Below are 18,985 nucleotides of genomic sequence, written 5' to 3'. Positions count from 1 at the left end.
CTTACAGTTGCAAAATATTTTTTTTTCATGAATAATTCTCTTATAAGGAGTTAGGAGATTTCGAAACTGTTTCCTTCTTATTTTAGTCTTATTTTGTAATCGTGGCATTTATGACATCTAAAACCAATTTCTTATTTCACATTTAATACTTTTCTCCCACTTCAAATAGAATTAATAACGTTCAAGTTTCTGTCATTTCGAATTCATTGCTATAATCGTAGTGTGCACCCACCAAGAAGAAACTTTAACGCACGTCAAAAGTTGTAGCAGTCGATCGGAACGCGGGAACCGGCCTTCATTCATATTCACCCCTCCATGTTGTCGTCTAGTAATTCTCGTGTACTATTTACGTTTTCACTGACAGCCGCTGTCAAAGCCGTGGTTACATGTGCGTCTCTCCGGCTGCGTGCCGCTGTTACTTCACCGACCTCAGTTCAGATTTCTCCCATTATATCCACCTCGGTCTCGATTTCTTTTCGTGGGAAAGTGCCGCAATGCTGCAAAGTTGATCTTGGTTTCGGTGTCACGTCCGAGAGTGCTTGGTCCAGTCAGTTTTCGCGATTGCCGGTGCGAATCTTGCTCGCCAGTTCCGACAGGAATTCCAACTTCTCCGTGACAAGTTGTGTGAAAAGTGAAAAAAACGTTCTCACACTTTAGAGCCGGATTACAGTGGAGTTTGCGGTTGGGGCGAGTCTGCCGCGATGAGTGGCTTCTGTCTGGAGGGGCACGGGGAGGAGGTGTGTAGACCAGAACCAGAAGCAGAACGGGCTCGGGAACTCGGGCAGGCGGAAGACCAGGTTGCTGAATGCGAGAAGTCTTTAGCAGACCACGCAGCCTTATGTGCGGCCACCGATCGAGCGCTGCGTGATTTACTGGCTGCGGACAAGTACTTGGCGGATATTCCGTTCGATATCTCACACGAGGAAGTTCAAGACCAGGTGAGCATGTGGGGAATGGAACTCGTTGATGCGTTTACTAGGGCAGAAAGCAGCGGCCGCGTGGGTGCAGGTGATGCCCTTATGCGGTCGCAAGTGGCTTTGGTTTGGCTTCGTTACCTTTCAAGGCCAGCAGAAGTCATTTCCGCTCAATTTCTCCATTCAGTGGCTGCGATAATCCATAAATTTTATTTCTTCCGTTTTCAGATTGCTGTGCTCAAAGGGCAGTCGATCACGGTGCACGTGAAGCGGGAGGCGCTCCCCACGTTGCGGGTTATAGTAAGTCCACATTGTGCTCTATTCCCCGCTGGTTGTTTACAGACAACTAATCAATGGATTTCCCACAGGTACCGCAATCTACGGCGACAGTTCTAGACTTAAACCGAGCGATCCGGCGAACCTTTGATCTCCACCAGAAACGCCGACGTCGTAAGCGCGAACTGAAAAGCTCCTCAAGTCGATCGCTGCAGCCAGACTATGAGCTCGGCGTGAACATATCGTGGAGGTACATTTGGCGGACGTATCTTCTGGTGCTGGACAACTGTGGTGAGCCAGCAGAACCTCTCCTCGACGACCAGCAGTTGCTGTCCAGCTACGGCGTGGGGAACAAATCTGTTCTGCGGTTCGTGAAGCGCGTGAAGATTGAGCGCAAGAGGAGCTTTCGATGATCGAAGGGAGCACGCACCCACCCTGATTCAGTTCCGGCCAGGTGGCGTGCAACAAGTGTTTTGTGCGGTTCACAGCGACTCGCAATTACTATCGCGGATTCGGCAAAAATGCGGATGTTCTTACGCCGCTGCATGTTCTTGAATGCTTGGTGATCTGGACGAACGACGGTGAGAATGCGTGATCGTGCGATCGTTATCAGGTTATGGCTAAGTGTGTGGAGTTTGTGGTGTGCCGTTGACCCAAGTTTGGTAATGGTCACGGTAACGGCTGATAGTTTGCCCGACGGGAATAATAATAATGTGAAACTCAGTGAGCACGGCTTGCAGCTGACGCAAACGCTCAACATGCAGAGGCAGGAGTTCCTGCAGCAGGCGTGCAAGCTTATGGGGTACGAGAATGCTTCCCTTGAGGATTTGAACGAGCAACAGATGGATCACCTGCTGGTGGACCCGAGCCACAAGTTCTTGTATTGTTATGTCCCCAAGGTAAGTTGCGCGCAAAAGTCCCCCCATTTCGTTCAGATTATTTGCGCATTACCAAAAAACTGGAAACCCAGTTGGTTGCCAACGGCTGAGGTAAAAATAGATCACAAACGTGTTTTTTGGAGAATAATGATGCTAAGTTTGCATTGTTCGAGCTCATCAACTGGTGCAGACGCAGACGATTCTTCCAAATTTTTGTAACTGCTTCTTTACTGGTCCAAGTTTGAGTTTAGTATTTTTCCTCCGCTTTAAGGATTTTCTAAATTCGCTTCACCGGAATACTGCATATTGCATCTATATTTTATCAAGAAGGTAATCGATCTATGTACGTTACGTGGCTAAGCCACTACTCATATCTGAGCTTCAGTTGATTCTGTGAAGTCAGCCACATTATTCCGGTGACTGCTTTTCAGTAAATTCAGCAAACATGTTATTAGATACTCTCGTTATGTAATGAGATGCAGTTTGATTCAATGAATAATTTATTAAATTACTTTTTTTCGAGCAATAAACAATAAAATTTAATGAACTGCTGCCCGCAGCGAGAAAAGGAAATGATAAATTAATTTTATGATTAAAATGTGACTGAAATGGTTTTGCGTTAATCTCTCGATTTCGTGCTCTAAGTCCGAATCGTGGACCCAGTCAAGCATGTTTATACTTCAAAAATAATGGCCAGCGCAAAGGTAACCCATTAGGCATTGTCCCACTTTTGCCCTGGGGGCGTGTGTGTTTGTTGTGGGGAGAAGTTATAACCTCTGAGCACTCAGACCGTGGTGGCCCATTGTACTCGACTTCTTCGTCTAAGAGAATACCCCCCCCCCCCCACATTAGTGGATATGATGCTACCCGTTGCTACCGGAGCAGAGCAACATAAAAAATCTAATGTCTGCTGCGTTCATAGGCGGGGCATTCACATAGAAAATGCTCCGTGGATACCGCCTCCTCATTACAGGAGGGAGACCCAGGAGGGGTAGCATCAAAAAGTGGTCAGAAAAGTCTGTTAACAACGCCCAATAAAATGAACACGGGAAATGTAGGATAACAATTCGTTTATTATGCCAGAATGGGTTGTAACATAAACAAGTCGGGAAACCGGAAGCTGGACTATTATTATTAACTTTATTCAAACAGATATCGGCATGGAAGATATTTCGGAGCCCAGGCACCATATAGTGGCAGCTTCCTGATTTTTTTCAGATTTTTCGGTTTGGTAGTTTCTGAGAATGGCCCCCTTAAAGAAGTGATCACTTTCAACCCGCCGCGCTCCCCACCCTTCCAACGAATGTCAAAACTAAGATCGGCTTTGAAAAGTACTAATCGAGATCTTTAATTTGATACTCCACATGACTATATTTGATGAAAAAAAATGTTACACTCCCCTTTTGCATGTATGGGGATCCCCCCTTAAATTCGACATAAAAGGATGTAATTCACTGTATGCGTGAGCGTTCACAGTTCCCCTCTTCCTACCAAATTTGGTGTCAATCGCTATAACCGTCTCCGAGAAAAATGCGTGTGACGGACAGACAGACAGACAGTAAACCGATTTTAATAAGGTTTTGTGTTTACACAAACACAAAAGAAACATTATTCAATACACATATAGAAAAAATGGAGAAAAGTGAATCAAATTAGCACAGCTGTCGAAAAATGAAAGGGGTAGCGTTCTCTTTTCCTTATTATTTGTGACGGCTGGGCGCTGACGAATATTTCGGTACAATTGGTAGGTTTTCAATGGGACTGAGATCCGGTGATTGGGGAGGCGTGGCTAACACTTTAGGACAGTTGTAAAGGAGCCATGCCCGGGTTGCATACGCTTTATGTTTCGGATTGATACCCTGGTAAAGCCTATTTCAGCTTACAAAAACTGTTCGGCTCGAAACGTCTCTCTATAGGGTCAAAGCTGTTGTTGCGCCGGTGATGATGAATTTTACACAGTAAAGTGAACTTTGAGCTACTGTTACTTTGTTACTAATAGTATGATTTTGATCAAACTTGGGGATAATGTGCTTCATATTATATTTTATACTGCTACCAACCTTTATAACTCTGGAATAAACTTAAGGGGGGTCTTACTCAATTTCCCAAAAAATATGGTGATATACTATTATTAACTTAATTTGAACGGATATCGATATGGAGAGTATGGCCTGGGCACCATATGAAGGCAGCATCATGAATTTTTTCAGATTTTTCGGTTGGGTAGTTTCTGAGAATGGGTCCGTTAAAGAAATTATCACTTTCCACCGCTCCCACTCCCCGCCTTTCTAACAAATCTGAAAACTAAGACAGGCTTCGAAAAGTATTAATTGAGACCTTTCATTTGATACCCAACATGGCTATATTCGGTGAAAAAATGTTTACATCCCCCTTTTACATATACGGGGACCCCCTAAATCTCAGTATAGAAGGATATGACTCACCGCATGTCTGGGCGTTCACAGTTCCTACCTTCTCACCAAATTTCGTGTCAATTGTTTTGCAAACAAAACCTTAAAAATGGAGAAAAATAAATCAAATTAGCACAGCCGCAGAAAAATGAAAAAAATCCAACTTCACAGTCAAAAAAGTATGTCAACATTACAAATAATGAGATCAATCGCTCTCAAAAAACAGGATCAAAACAGTTTTTAATACTTCCTGTATCCACCGTTGGCTATAATTACTGCTAACAACCGACGAGGCATCGATTCCACCAGGGTTCGAAGGTACTGTGGAGGAGTCGCGTTCTCATTTCTGCTTTATTTGTTACGGGTGGGCGCTGACGAATATTGCGATAAAATTCGTATCATAAGTTTACAATGGGATTGAGATCCGGTGATTGGGGAGGCGTGCCTAGTACTTTAGGACAGTTGCAAAGGAGCCATGCCCGGGTTGTATACGCTTTATGTTTCGGATCGTTATCTTGGTAAACCTGGAACGAGTCTGTAATGAACTTAAGGGAAATAGGAGGATCAGACGATCATCCTAAGTGACCGAGAACGACCTAGAGGTAAGAGCTTTCTCAGAAACCTAAAAATTTGACGAAATTGTCCATGAAAGTCCGCCCGCAAAGACTGAAGCTCCATCAATGTGCTCGGTCCACACGTTCTTGTACGCCTCTGTGCTACCCAAGCTCGGGAATGTGGGGGGTCCTTTGAGCACTTTAATCCCTCACGCCATTGATACAAAATTAACATGTCTATACCGATGCGTGGGTCCGCGCCGGATTGCAAAATAAACAACAAACAAAGAAATTCGCGACGGTCTAACGATGAAAACCAGACAGGAAAAGTTTGTTGTCTAGCCACATTTAGGGTCAGTCACCTGTCATTATGGGTGTTGCTGATACCCCAATTGTTGGTTCCGGCCCCGGAATGAGTGAGATTTAACCCTCTTTTGCTAAGGCATCCAACATTTTATTTCCCTCTACACCCCAGAGTAGTTCCACTGTATTGAATCTACAGAAAGAATTTAATCGGTTTCTGCAATCCTGAAAAATTTTCTAGGTGATCAAAGAACTACTTAACGCCCTCAATGCAGCCTGGCTGTCGCTGCAGATTTTAATGAGTTTAATGATCCAATGCCACAGATTCTATTAAATCCAACTCATGACTTTTGCACCAGAAAAATGTGGGGGTAGTCTTGTTCTTTGTCAGCCTCGCTGCTAGCAGATAGGAGGAGGCTTTGGCATGCTTTTCGATATAAACTTAGCTTAATTTGTAATTAAAAACAGTTAAATGCGTTTACCACGGTCGGCGTGTGACTATATAGCCAAAGACTCGATTCCCTCGTGTTTGGTTTCTCTGAGAATAGCCGCAATTGGAGTTATAGCAGTTCGCATATTCTCACCCCACTCATTTCATCACGCAGAGCATTCGTCTGTTTTTCATTTAACACTTTGACTGGTTTGCGGTATCCGGTCTGCACAGATCCGATCACGACATCAAGTCAGTTTCGTTCACGTCTTTGGCTCCCCTTTCTTTCGCCTGTTCCACAAATGGTGTAGAAGAAATTACTAGCAAGTAAGATTTACTCTGTAGTCCCTTTCCCAGTGTGAGCTCCCATACGGGGATGCCGCCACTGTATGCACTTAACTTGACAGGGCACTCTGCTTGAAAAGAGCCGCTCGTGCGTTGAAAACGTGGGAAAAAGTTTCTCCCCCATTGATGTGGCTAGTCATCAAATTGACGCGGACTCGGGACTCCTGTCTCAGAGGAAACAACGTTGATTGGTTTTTCAGGCAATTTACCGATGATAGTAATTGGGAGACATCCCGAGGATGCGACACTATATGAAAATGGAACCATCCATGCCATAATAATTATGAATGGTCAAAGTGGAAGCTGGAAAAATGCGTGAGTTCTGTATACCCACCAATGGCGTTGAGGATGTATTGCGCGTATGGGACAGCAGTGTCGTTGCGAGAATGGTCCTCTTGGATATTGTAGCGAATGGGCCGCACTATTAGAGTAAGATGTTAATCCATTCGAGATAATTGAGGGCTTCTGAAGAGTCACTAGAAAGGAACAGAATAGAAGATGACTGAAGCACTAGGATAATTCTGGAAAAGAGTCGGCCAAACCATGCATTGATCATGCATTGGTACCCATTGGACCCATTAATTACCACCTAACACAGTTCCCTGTGGGACGCGGAGTTTAAAGAAATTGTTTGCATTGTTTTGGATTGGATGAGTCTCCCGATTGTCCCAAATGCGCCATTATATCTGAAGATTGGGAGCACATTACGTTCCGTTGTCTGAAATTCTCGGAGGGGAGAGGAAGGTTGAATGATGCCCTCAGCATAAACATCGAATTCGTCACATTTATAACAGCCTTTAGTGTCGTGACGGAACAGGATAGAGGATTGGGCACCTGGGACGGGTCTTGCGTCACTTTTCATTGTTTCAGGTCAGAATACCCCGACGACACGGGGCAGACATGGGTTGTTGAAAGCTTGAAGCTCCCGAGTAAGAATGATGACCATTTTCTAAGTGCTAGTCTCATATACTAGAACAGAAAGAATATTTATGCGCAACAGCCTCCGCTTGATTTTGGTGTTGAGATAATTGCATTTCCAAATTTTTGACAAAACAGTGAAAGTGGATTTAATGGTGTTAATGCGTTCAGCAATATCTAGTTATACATAACCATAGATATGCCATTTGCAAGACAAATTCACTATTCGTCAAATTAAATTAATACTTTGATAAATAAAATTAATTATTTAGTAAATTAAGTTAACTATTTAACAAATGTACTTAACTCTTTAACAAATTAAATTTACGCTTTGACAAACCAAATCAATCAACAGACTTTTCATCTCCGTTTGAGCCAAGTCGGGCAACTTTCCTGCGCCGAAGATGAAGGCACTTGTGATAGCAGCCCAATGCTCGTCTATATTCTCGGGCAGGTTTTTCAGAGTTTGATTCATTGGCCCGGCAAAAAAGCCAGTTGAACGCCAGTCGATTTGCGGAAACGGCCTATATTCGAATTAAGGGGCTGGCGCATTGTTCCTCTGCGAGCAAACATAGTAGTTACACGCACAGGAAGGTAAGCGGCCATCAAAGATGACGCTTTTCCTTCTGTTATGTATAATCAGAATCTGAATCAGAATCTCAGAGACTCCCTGATTACGATTTGATCGATCTGCTTAGATGTTCGTTATCGGTCAATCGAAACCCAGCTGATCATGGCAGACACTATGCTCATACACGGTGTTGTCGATTTCAATGCAGAGAAAGTTGCAGAAATCTACAAATTTTCCAGATTTATTGTTACCGTCATCAAGACTATGTTTTTCCATGACATGCCGAAGCAAGCTATTGTCAGAGTCTACCTTGGGTCACCCACCAGCTATCACGATCACAATACAGTTGCTCATAGCAACCATCCTTTGCGTTGGTGTTTAGGTACATACAATTGTGATTCGAGGTTGAGAAGAGAATTCTTAATCTCGACCGACATCTCGCAATCAACATTTATCAGAAACCAGGCCTCATGTCATAAAAACACGTTTTTCGATAGCTAACAGCAACAGTCCGACACGCAATGGACCAGTCCCTATTCGAGGCATTGTTAACGTTTCGGCAGCCAAAGGTTCTACATTTGTCGATTGCTAACCCAAAAAATGTTATTTTTCGTCACTTACATCAAGCACGGAATAGTTCTATTGCATTCTTCAACCTCAGTTGAATAGGCATAGCTTAAGTGGCCTAAATTTAGATAGATATTTTGTTTAAGGAATTGCTCTTAAGTCCCCATCTACTTGAATGCGGACTGCACGGTCCCCAGAATTATCCTGCATGCAGTGTAATCGAAAGCGGTTACAGATGTTATTTGCTCCCATAGTGATACCGGCGGTTCAGATAGCATATTTTTCCAGGATAAGAATGATTATCTAAAGCGCAATATGAGAGTGGAGCGGGAGAGGATTCACAATATTTCTAGAAGTATAAAAAAAATAATTTCACGAGAGTAGCGTCCTCACATAGAGTGAATCAAAATTGTAGGACCTTTTCGTCCTTTTGGTCCAATTCTCAAAACGCTTTCCAGGAGCGTCGTCGTCGTCCCCTATTCATAAGCCACGATACATGAGAGTATGAGTAAACTTTCTCCTATAGTTAAAAATCACCAGAAGTTAGATAGTTTGCTTCTATAAATCGAAGATGGATTCTTGACACCGGCTTTTGCGTTTTAGTGGATAATGGATACTGGTATCCACATGATCACCCGGATACAGTACATATTGGCATAAGCACCAATAGTAATATTATGGTCCTTGCTAAACTGTTACCAAACAAGCAGATGTTTGGAAGGATGGGAATCTCCACCTCAGAATATGATGGACCATCATTAGCGGTACACGCTTGCTTTTAAATCCTTTGCGTATTATCGAATTACTGCCTGAAAATAGGATCCTGCTTTGTGCAAGAGAGTGGTTCAGTTGATTTCCTTAAAGGGGAGAAGGTCTCTGCGCCACTCTTACAAGTACTAAGACAACGAATTGTCCAATATCAGTTCTAGTATCTGATCTTGGTCAAAACAATAAAAATTGTGTGGCGATTCATATATGGGTATGCCACTCTGTACTTATTTGTATGCTCCACGTTTAGCTTGTCAATTAAAGATAAATTGTCGCCGATTCCAATGAGATCGTTAGAACATTATCTGTTTGAAAATAAACTACAAGCATGCGCATTTATTATCCACATAATTTAATCTGAAGCCCAAACAAATTTCTGAGAAACCCATAAATAACATCACCAGAATATAATATCTACAACTGGCGGTTTGCCTCGTATATATGAGATCAACAGGTCAATTTTTATGTAATATTTTTTTGCTGCTTCCTTGGCTACGAAACGACATTACGTCTCCCCTCATTCCTCCAAGTGGGGAAACTGCGGCCCATATTGCCTCATGTTCAGCTTTGGCGTTTGATGTTTTATGTTTTGGAATGAGATTTGCAAGACTCATCGGTGCTAGTGGACATTAGGCATAACTGCTCGTTAGCATTTGTCGAGCTACTGACCAAATGTCTGATCTCTTTGATGTTAAATGAAAGTGAATATCAAACAGAATATGCCGACCAAATTCTATATCTTGACTAGGGGAACAAAGTCGTCGCTCAGCGATCAATTGTTGAATATTTAAATCTGAAATTGAATGCTTATCAGGTGCGGTGACGGAAAGTCTCCCAATTTAAAATGACAAAGTCCATTTCAAATATGTCATATTAATCTTAAACTGATTAATTAATGTAGAGATAAGATATCGTCAGACTTTCTTTCCTATCTTCAGAGATGTATCATGGAATTATTTAGTACTAGCTGATAGCGGAAATCTCTGAGAATGAAAGGTCAAACCAAATTCGGCTTCCAAGTGAGCTCGCCCCGAAAAGATTTCCAACGAACTTTGCTTTGAATCATTCTAATCAACTGAGATTGATTAATGATATAATATTTTGAACTGCCTTTTACTGTATTTAAGATTTTTTTGGAATAATACTTATAAAGCGATTGAGAGCATGTATATATAGATTTTCCAGTTCAAAGTCGGATTCCTACTCAGAATGAGAATTTTCCAAACTAATATTTACTTTAAAAACTCCCACTCAAATTTCATAATTTTTCCTTTCAAAATTAAGGTTTTCCATTTCAAAATCGGAATCTTCTATTTGAAATTAAAATTTTTTGCAATATTTTTGCTATGAAGTGGCCGAGATTCTGTTCTTCAGACTTTATCCCAGTCAGAAGAGGCGTTGATTCGTCTTGATCGGTTGCTCCGTTTTGGTCGGTCATGGGCCTGATCTGACTTGGATGGTCAGACCAACCTTAACAAGCGAGTTCCCGTTAGTGGAAATTACGTGACCATACCATCGAAGACCCCTCTCTCGCAATTTTTCCACGATCGATGCAACCCCATACCGATCATTTGGAGCAGTTCCACCTGTCAGCGCAACAGAAGTCCAGGAGGCAATAAAACGAATGAAATCGGGGAAACCAATAGGACCTGACGACATCGTATCTGAACTCTGAAAAGCCAAGAGCTGGGACCCAACACTGTGGCTCATTGAATTCTATAATCGGCTTATTCAAGAAGGAAGAACACCATCTGACTGACAAGAAAATACCACTGTTCCAATGTAGAAAAAGAAAGGTAGTCCAGCAGAATGTTTAAATTACCGTGCGATCCGATTACTTTCCCATACCATGAAGATTTTTGAACGCATTCTTGCCTTTCTGGAGAGGATCTAGAGAAAGCGTTTGATCGTGTGCCACATGAACTCATTTGGTATGCTTTACGACTACACTTAATGCCAGAAGAACTCACTGAGTTCAATCGCTCTCCCACGATCCGAAAAGTAAAGTTCGGAGTGTGGCGGCTGTATCAAAACCGCTTCGTGTCCCTGTTGGTGTTCAGCAAAGAGGTGCCCTCTCACCACTTCTGTTTATTCTTGTTATGGACACCGTCACAAGGACTTCCAACGTCCAGCGCCCTATACACTGTTTTATGCAGATGATGTTTTCCTAGCATGTAATAGAAAAAATGATCTCGAACAACGTGTGCTAAAATGGAATGATCGCCTTATGCAACACGGTCTCAGATCAAATCTGAATAAAACTGAATTTTTGACCACCAATCCCCATGAAACAGGCACAATCATTGTCAGTGGCAGTGACCTGCCAGAACTGAGCGTTTTGAATACCTCGGATTAACGTTATCAGCCAATGGAGAACTGGGTTATGAAATTGCTTCACGCATTAACGCATTAAGCTGGATGAAGTGGCGTTCCACAACTGGTGTTCTTTGCGATCGACGTATCAACGAACGTCTCAAATCTAAAATTTGCCGCAATGTCGTCCGTCCTGTCGCTCTCTACGGTTTTAAGTGTTGGCCAACTATAAAAGGCAATATTGCAACTTGCGGTAGTGGAGATAAAGATGTTGCGTTGGACTAGTGGCGTGGCACGTTTTGATCTCATCCGAAATGAGAGTAGCTTGACATGCTAAATACACATATACATTACGGGCTATGTACAAGTGCGACAGCTCTCCACTCAAATATATTTACAAACGAAACAAAGCGGCTAGCTCCCGACTTCTCGACTTCTTTAAACTTGGTATTGTTGACCAAAGCTCTTACTGTACAAGACTATGATCTTGCCAGCCTTTATGTATTTCTCGGAAACCTGGGTTCTTAGCAAAAAAAATTGCGAACTCTTGTCTATGTTCGAGAGAAGAATCTTCCGAAGAATTTTTGGCCCCCTACATGAGGATGGACGGTTCCGTAGTCTACATAACGACGAAATCTATGAGCGATGCCACGACCATCAGGTTGTGGATAAAATCCGGCTCAATAGGTGACGGTGGGCGGGTCACTTAATCCGTATGGATGAAGATGATCCACCCCGGAAAGTCTATGAGGGTAATATCTATGGTAGAAAAAGAAGACAGCTTTTAGGGATATCGAATTGGTGGACCTCGGCTCAAAACCGGGGTGTCTGGAGTTCCTTATTAAGGCAATCCTAGACCCGATATCGGTTATTGTGCCATTGATGATGATGATTGTAATTTTACTTATTGAAGAAGTATCAAATATTATAAAGTAGACAGTAGGTGGTCGAAGTATCGAATCGTCCTCTCGATCCTCTCAATCAAACTGCTACGGTTCGGTATTGGTTTTTGTGTTTTGCTTTGTGCTTCCTTGCGACTGTAGGCTTACCACTTGTACAACATTACGTAAATATAGGAAAAAATTACAATAACTGCAAAGAGACTGTTTGGATGCCGTATCCTCCACAAAAAGAGTAAACAGGAGATATGCAATACAAATATTATAAAAGCTGACATGAAGGATGAGGGGCAAATTTAAATGTATTTGAAGTGGAAAGTTTGTATTTCAAATTATTAAAAATATAAATTGGTTCTGCTTGGTGGAAAGAAATGCTGCTGCTTTCGGGAGCTTCACAATTATGTCCATCATCCAGTTATCGCAATTGATCAGTCCTCCTAAACCGTATCCTCCTCCATGATTTCGGTAAGATTCCTCCATTTTCTCTATGACTGTTAACGCTTGAAGAATGACAGTCATCATTGCTGCTTCCCAACCTTTCTTTTAGTTTCGCCAAAAATTCTTTAATTACAGCTTTGTATTACAGCTTCTTGCACTGTAATATTAAAGTGGACTATTTTTTGGAAGTTTAGTGGAAAACGGAATCTTATTAAAATCGACTTCCCCAGCTTCGTGGGACTATCATAAGGTATGACATCATCGGGCATAGATGTCCTTTCCTGTCTCCTCTATTTTTCTTTGGATAGACTCCACCAAGGAGTTGATCGCATCCAATCTTGCTGACTTGATAGCATTTTCCGCATGAGATTTTCCGGTATCGTCCACGGATTTTGGACAGCTGAAAATATTCGCTTTGTGTCCTTGGAGGGTCCAAATCCAAATCTTCCCTGCCCATGCTGCAAGCGTAGTTCCTCTTACTGCAATTAGTGGTAAGGACCGCTCTCCTCTATAAGTGTTGGTCCAATGCTCTCTAATGAAGCCCTAACATCACTTATTGCTTGGCATGAGCCAGTCTGTCTGCCACACGCACTTTTCTAAAAAAAAAAATGATAACTGCTGATACGAAATTCTGTGGGAAGGTTGATTCTGTGAACCTACACGCATGCAGTGAATGACAGCGTTCTCCATACATTGGGGTGGAAAAAATCATGAGGATGCTCCTGTATGACATCTAGACTTAAAAATACCAGCCGTGCCGATATTTACTGAAATGAAATTGATAATAGGAAATTATCATATTTCGAAAATTGACTAAAAACCTCCTTTAACTTCATTCCAGATGGATCACATTACAAAGTTTAATGGAAATCTTACTGTCGTTATAGTAGGTCAAAACTGTTTTGCACAAACGAAAGTTTTCTACAAATGAAACTACCGAATACCCAAATATTTTTATATAAAAAAATCTACAAAGCCCTATTTATCTGAAGCGCCGAGATTGCGACTTATTGGTTTTTGATCATTATCATGAGAGCCACATTTCCTGCTTGAACTGTGGTTAGAACAGCAAGATTCCCGCGCTGGAACAAAGCGGAAGATTTTTGCATGGTGGTACCCAATTGGTGGTGATGGTTTAATCCTTTTTTTCCTGCGATTCTGTCGAGGAAATGCAGTTGTGAATTCTGTAAGAGAGGTAAAACTAGCATTAATAACTACCTTGAACTGACGAGTCTAAATGCTGAAACAGCCTAGGTCTTGGGGATGGATTGGGGCCCATCAGCCCATTCACTGTCACGGGAAAGATTTTCCGTCTAGGCGGTCGGTATTATACTAATTTTATTAGAGTGTAACATACAAAATTGTAATGAAGTAAACAAAACCTAAACAGTGAAATCGTTATTCCTACCTAACTACCTAATGCTTACTGTTATTAAATAGCGAATGGGTTGGTTGGTTGAGACAAGAGTGTAATCCAAGCCATCCGCAAAGGTCATCACGTGTGCAACCTAATATCCAAACTATTATCCAGACAAACTTCTACAATTATCTAAAAATTCTGCAAGGAAGCCATGCTTGAGTTGGCTTTGCAGTTGAAATTCCTGCGTCGTGTAAAGTTGGTACTGAAATAGCATCTCGCAGGGAAGAACAAAATAAGTATATTGATTACATTTACTATCCTTTGACTGGCACCTGCATACGAAATATTGCCGACGAAATTCCGAATTCATCATCCAAAATCTGTCTGTGGCAGGGTCGTAGTTAACGTTGCGGCACAACATCATCATCAACGGCGCAACAACCGATATCCGGTCTACGTTTGCCATAATTAGGAACTGCTCCAGACACTCCGGTTTTGCGCCAAGGTCCACCAATTCGATATCCCTAAAAGCCGTCTAGCGTCCTGACCTATACCATCGCTCCATCTCATGCATGGTTTGCCTCGTTTTTTTTCTACCATAGGCACAACATCATTGCCAAGTAAAGTGGTTACGGACTTATTTTTACAGCAAGGAGCAGGCAAGTCCCTTGTGTGCGGCTGTTTGTTAGTCGAGTTTTAAGTGTGTTCACTTCTATCACATTGATCAAACGAAAACAATAAAGATACAAGACTACAACTTTGAGACCGTTGTTAATCACGGTTGTTCGGTGTCAATAGAGCCTATTTCAGCTGCTTCCCTCGAAACGTCTCACCGAATCATTATTCGCATATGGTCCACCGTAGAAACAAAGACAAATCTGAGTTGTCCTTGACAGCAAAGATGGTGCCATCCTATCTACGGTCCAGCCGCTTTGTTAGGTAGGTATTCTCTTCATCTTCAGAGATACCTTGATTCGTATTTGTCATTATTCCATTCTCAGCAACCATCCTTCTGTAATGAAACAGAACTTATTATAAATGACGAAATCTATGAGCGATACAATGACCGCACCTGGTTGTGGACAAAATCCAGCTCAACAGATTACGGTCACTTAATTCGTATGGATGTTCCTATAATGTTGGCTGATATTATGGTATGACGGCTTCCTCTCAAGCTGTGAACTCGTGTTTTTAACTGATATCAAGAACTCATTAAATTAAAGAAAGAAGGGCGACATGGTGGTTTACTTCAACTCTTTTTAAGGTTTTGTTTGTAAAACAAAACCTTATTAAAATCGGTTTACTGTCTGTCTGTCTGTCCGTCTGTCTGTCTGTCTGTCTGTCTGTCTGTCCGTCACACGCATTTTTCTCGGAGACGGTTGTAGCGATTGGCACCAAATTTGGTAGAAAGGTGGGAACTGTGAACACTCACGTATATAGTGAGTTACATCCTTTTAGGTTGAATTTAAGGGGGGGTCCCCATACATGCAAAGGGAGGGTGTAAATTTTTGTTTCATCAAATATCGTCATGTGGGGTATCAAATTAAAGGTCTCGATTAGTACTTTTCGAAGCCAGTCTTAGTTTTGACATTTGTTGAAAAGGTGGGGGGTGCGGAGGGTTGAAAGTGGTCATTTTTTTAACGAACCCATTCTCAGAAACTACCCAACCGAAAAATCTGAAAAAAATCAGGGGGCTGTCACTATATGGTGCCTAGGCTCCGAAATACCCTTCATACCGATACTTATTCAAATAAAGTTAATAATAGTACATTACTATAATTTTTAGTAATTGACAGGAAAACCCCCCTTAAGTTCACCCTAGAATCACAAAATTTTGCACCAATATAGGCTACAGCATAGAGCATGATCCTGCCAAACTTGGTGAAAATCGCACTATTACTAACAAAGTAATACTAGGTCAAATCTGTCGCTTCTCTGCAAATTCGAGACTATGAATGTCAATATCACTTGAAAGTGGCTATTTTCACATAATATATGCATATTTTACGTGCTACATGCTAATGGGACAAATGCACACCCAAATCTCTTTATAAAAGAAATACACAAAACCTTTCATACCTGCGTCCAGCTTCCGGTTTCCCGACTTGTTTTAGGGTATAGCACGCCAGTCCGTTTTATTACAAGACGTCCACGAGAATCTGATCCGAATGCGAATATAATTCCTTGCTCGATATTGTCTCAGGGCAGAGTACCCGATGACAGAGTAGAGATAACTGGATACATGATTAGAGCTTTCGAGTAATACTAATACGTACTTTCCATGTAATGCTCCCATTTAGTAAAACACGAAGGGCATTAATGCGTAATATGTTCAAGTTGTTGTTGGTGTCGAAATAGGTATATATTTTTCAGATTTTGAACAAAACAGGGCAGCCTGAAGTGATGTTAAGTTTATCATCGGAGAAACAACGCCACCTTGAGGTACAAATTTCTCGATGCCTTCTGTGTTCTGTCCAGTCATGTAGATAGGAGGTTTGTAATGATTTGTTAGACTGAAACTCTCTTCACTTCTAGGACTCGACGAGAAAGCAAGCAGCTGTCATTAGTCAAGGTGTCGCATCTTCCGGGCAAAAACACTACTTAACCTCCGTATACTACTCAAAACAAAATAAAGACCACCCGAATAAGTTTGCTTCGAGATAATTTTTGTACATTGTCGTTCAGATAGCTAATTTTTGTCAATGCCGCTACGCTCTCAAGTCTTTTGTTAATGTTAATAATGAATCATTCAGCGATATTAGTCTTGAGAGTGAGCTTTTATTGTTTTTCTTTTGTTTTCGGATTAGTTTGACTCAAGTCCCTTGACAGTCACAATTGAGTAAATAATTGTTTTAGAAAATAATTTCCTTTTTTTGTTGGGGATGCTTTGTTGGAGACCTGAGTCCGCAACAACTTGATGACGGACCGGACCACTTGGGAAGTAACTTACTTACTGGTTCACGGATTCCTTTTTTTTGGGTTAAAACCTTAGTTTATAACAAGTCGAGAAACCGGAAGCTTGACGCTTCAGGTATAAAAGGTTTTGTGCTTCCCTATGTGAGAAGCATAACGACGTTCCCCATTGGCTGCTAGCATTGGCTCGAGAAATTTAAATTGCGCAGTGCTGTCAGCTTCAATAACCTGCCCAGAGCTGAGCGAATTAAATATCTCAGGTCAGTGTTATCAGCCAATGGAGAACTGCGTCTTGAAATTGCTTCAGGCATTAATGCGACCCGGATGAAGTGGCATTCCACAACTAGTGTTCTTTGTGATCGACGTATCAGCCCACGTCTCAAATCTAAAATTTACCTCAATGTCGTCCGTCTGCCGCTCTCTATAGTTGTGAGTGTTGGCCGACTATAAAAGACAATGAACGGCATCTTGCGGTAACGGAGACGAAGATGTTGCATTGCACTGGTGTCGTGCTACACAAACCCTTAAAAAATGATTTACAGTTTCACCCAGGACAAAGACAACTCATCAGACGCTACCTCACCTCTGCTCTGGGAGCAGCGTGACCAAAAAATTATATAATTTCCTTTATTGGCTAATAATTTTATACAACTTCCGCAGTGTTTGTTTGTATTTATTTTACAAAATTATTAGCCAATAAAGAAAATTATCTTCCAAAATAATTATTTACTTAAACTTTGGTTAGCTAACCGCCTATTGGCTCAGACCATGCCACAATTGCTTTTGAAACTTTAACTTTGTATCTTTTAGTCAGAAAATGCTAAAAATTCGACGCTATTTGAATAATGATTCTCCTCTCAGAACCGCAACGCTCCAATTTAGTTAATCGTTAAAGCCTAACCAATATCTTTGGAAATGGTATCAGGAGACCAGGAGTGTATCCCAACAGACAACTGGTACCCCACACCAGACCATTAGGGATAGTTTGCACGATGACCAGCAGCATAGATAGAGACCTGTAATCACCAGAAAACTGACCAGGGCCCGTTGTGCAAATCGTTTAAGATTTGCGTGTTAAGATTTTGCATAGACATACTCACTTTTAACGGTTGCATGTTTTAGAGACTATCGACGGACGGAGGACACACTTGACATTACCCCAACAAAAAGAGGCAATTCAGCTGGTGCGTTAAGTCTACAATTTAATGTCATTGTCACGTTTGTACAGTCCTAAAAATTGATAATAACAAGAAAACTAACAGAGATAGAGATTTTTTTGTTTAATTGCATTAAGTAGCATTAAATGTATGTAAATGGGAGATAGACATTGTTTTATTTCAGCTAATTAACCAGACCACAATTTTCCTGCTCCACAAGAAAATAATTAACAAATTATTACCGGCCCATATTTTTTTCGTCAAGAATATCTATAAGATACTTTCCCTGGCGACTAAGCTATTAAAAATGCGTTAGTGAACCAAGCTTGATTGCAACAATATGGAAAAGGTATATTCATAAAATGTACATATGAAGCTGTCGGGTCGGCTAGGAAGAACCGTTAATATCACATGTAAGTCAAGGAAATTTCCTAACAAATTGACGCTTTTGATAGAATTTCCAGTCATCGTTACAATGTATGGCAGGCATTAGTTCTAAGTATGTGATAAATACGCACAATCTTTGAACTACTCCGAACATAAAGAATAATTCGGTAAAGCCGGATACACACCATGACATAAGGATAACGATATACCTATTATAGATAAATGAGTTTGCTTTCTACAAATTAGTGCATATCGATAAAATTCATAGAATTTGCTCAGAATTTCTCACTTGGAAATTATCTTCAAAGCATAGGCTTAATCCATCTGAAAGTCGGAAATAAACTGCATAGTAATCATGTCGTGCACAAAATTGAGCTATTATTAGAAACTATTCTCGTTTACGTGAACTGAAATCAACTTGAATTGGGTGAAATATTTGCATGAAATGCACAAATGCACTTGCAAATGAAAACAGGGGAAGATAAAATTTACGATAATATCGACTTTTATATAATCTTAATCAAAAATAAAATGTGCAATACACATTTTAGTGGTCGTTACAACATATATACTTTTTTCAGAT

General features: G+C 41.2%; 2 protein-coding genes across 2 annotated transcripts in view; both read left to right on the top strand.

The window, feature by feature from the left end:
- The first annotated feature begins 332 nt into the window (after positions 1-332).
- Positions 333-1,637, top strand: LOC119661380. The gene is made up of 3 exons (XM_038070699.1): positions 333-938; positions 1,143-1,214; positions 1,283-1,637. The coding sequence occupies exons 1-3, from the start codon at positions 702-704 to the stop codon at positions 1,601-1,603; spliced, it is 630 nt and encodes a 209-aa protein (XP_037926627.1). The 5' UTR covers positions 333-701; the 3' UTR covers positions 1,604-1,637.
- LOC119661379 (carbohydrate sulfotransferase 11) overlaps positions 1,614-18,985 on the top strand; it is a 53,970-nt gene continuing 36,598 nt past the window's right edge. Inside the window, exon 1 of the mRNA XM_038070698.1 lies at positions 1,614-2,089. Within this exon, the coding sequence (XP_037926626.1) occupies positions 1,778-2,089 (312 nt within the window). The 5' untranslated portion in view covers positions 1,614-1,777. The remainder of the gene's footprint in view (positions 2,090-18,985) is intronic.

Source organism: Hermetia illucens, chromosome 1 (genome assembly GCF_905115235.1).
Source record: "Hermetia illucens chromosome 1, iHerIll2.2.curated.20191125, whole genome shotgun sequence".
Classification (NCBI taxonomy): domain Eukaryota; kingdom Metazoa; phylum Arthropoda; class Insecta; order Diptera; family Stratiomyidae; genus Hermetia; species Hermetia illucens.
The sequence above is the reverse complement of the archived record's forward strand: the minus strand, read 5'-3'. Positions and strand labels throughout refer to the sequence as shown.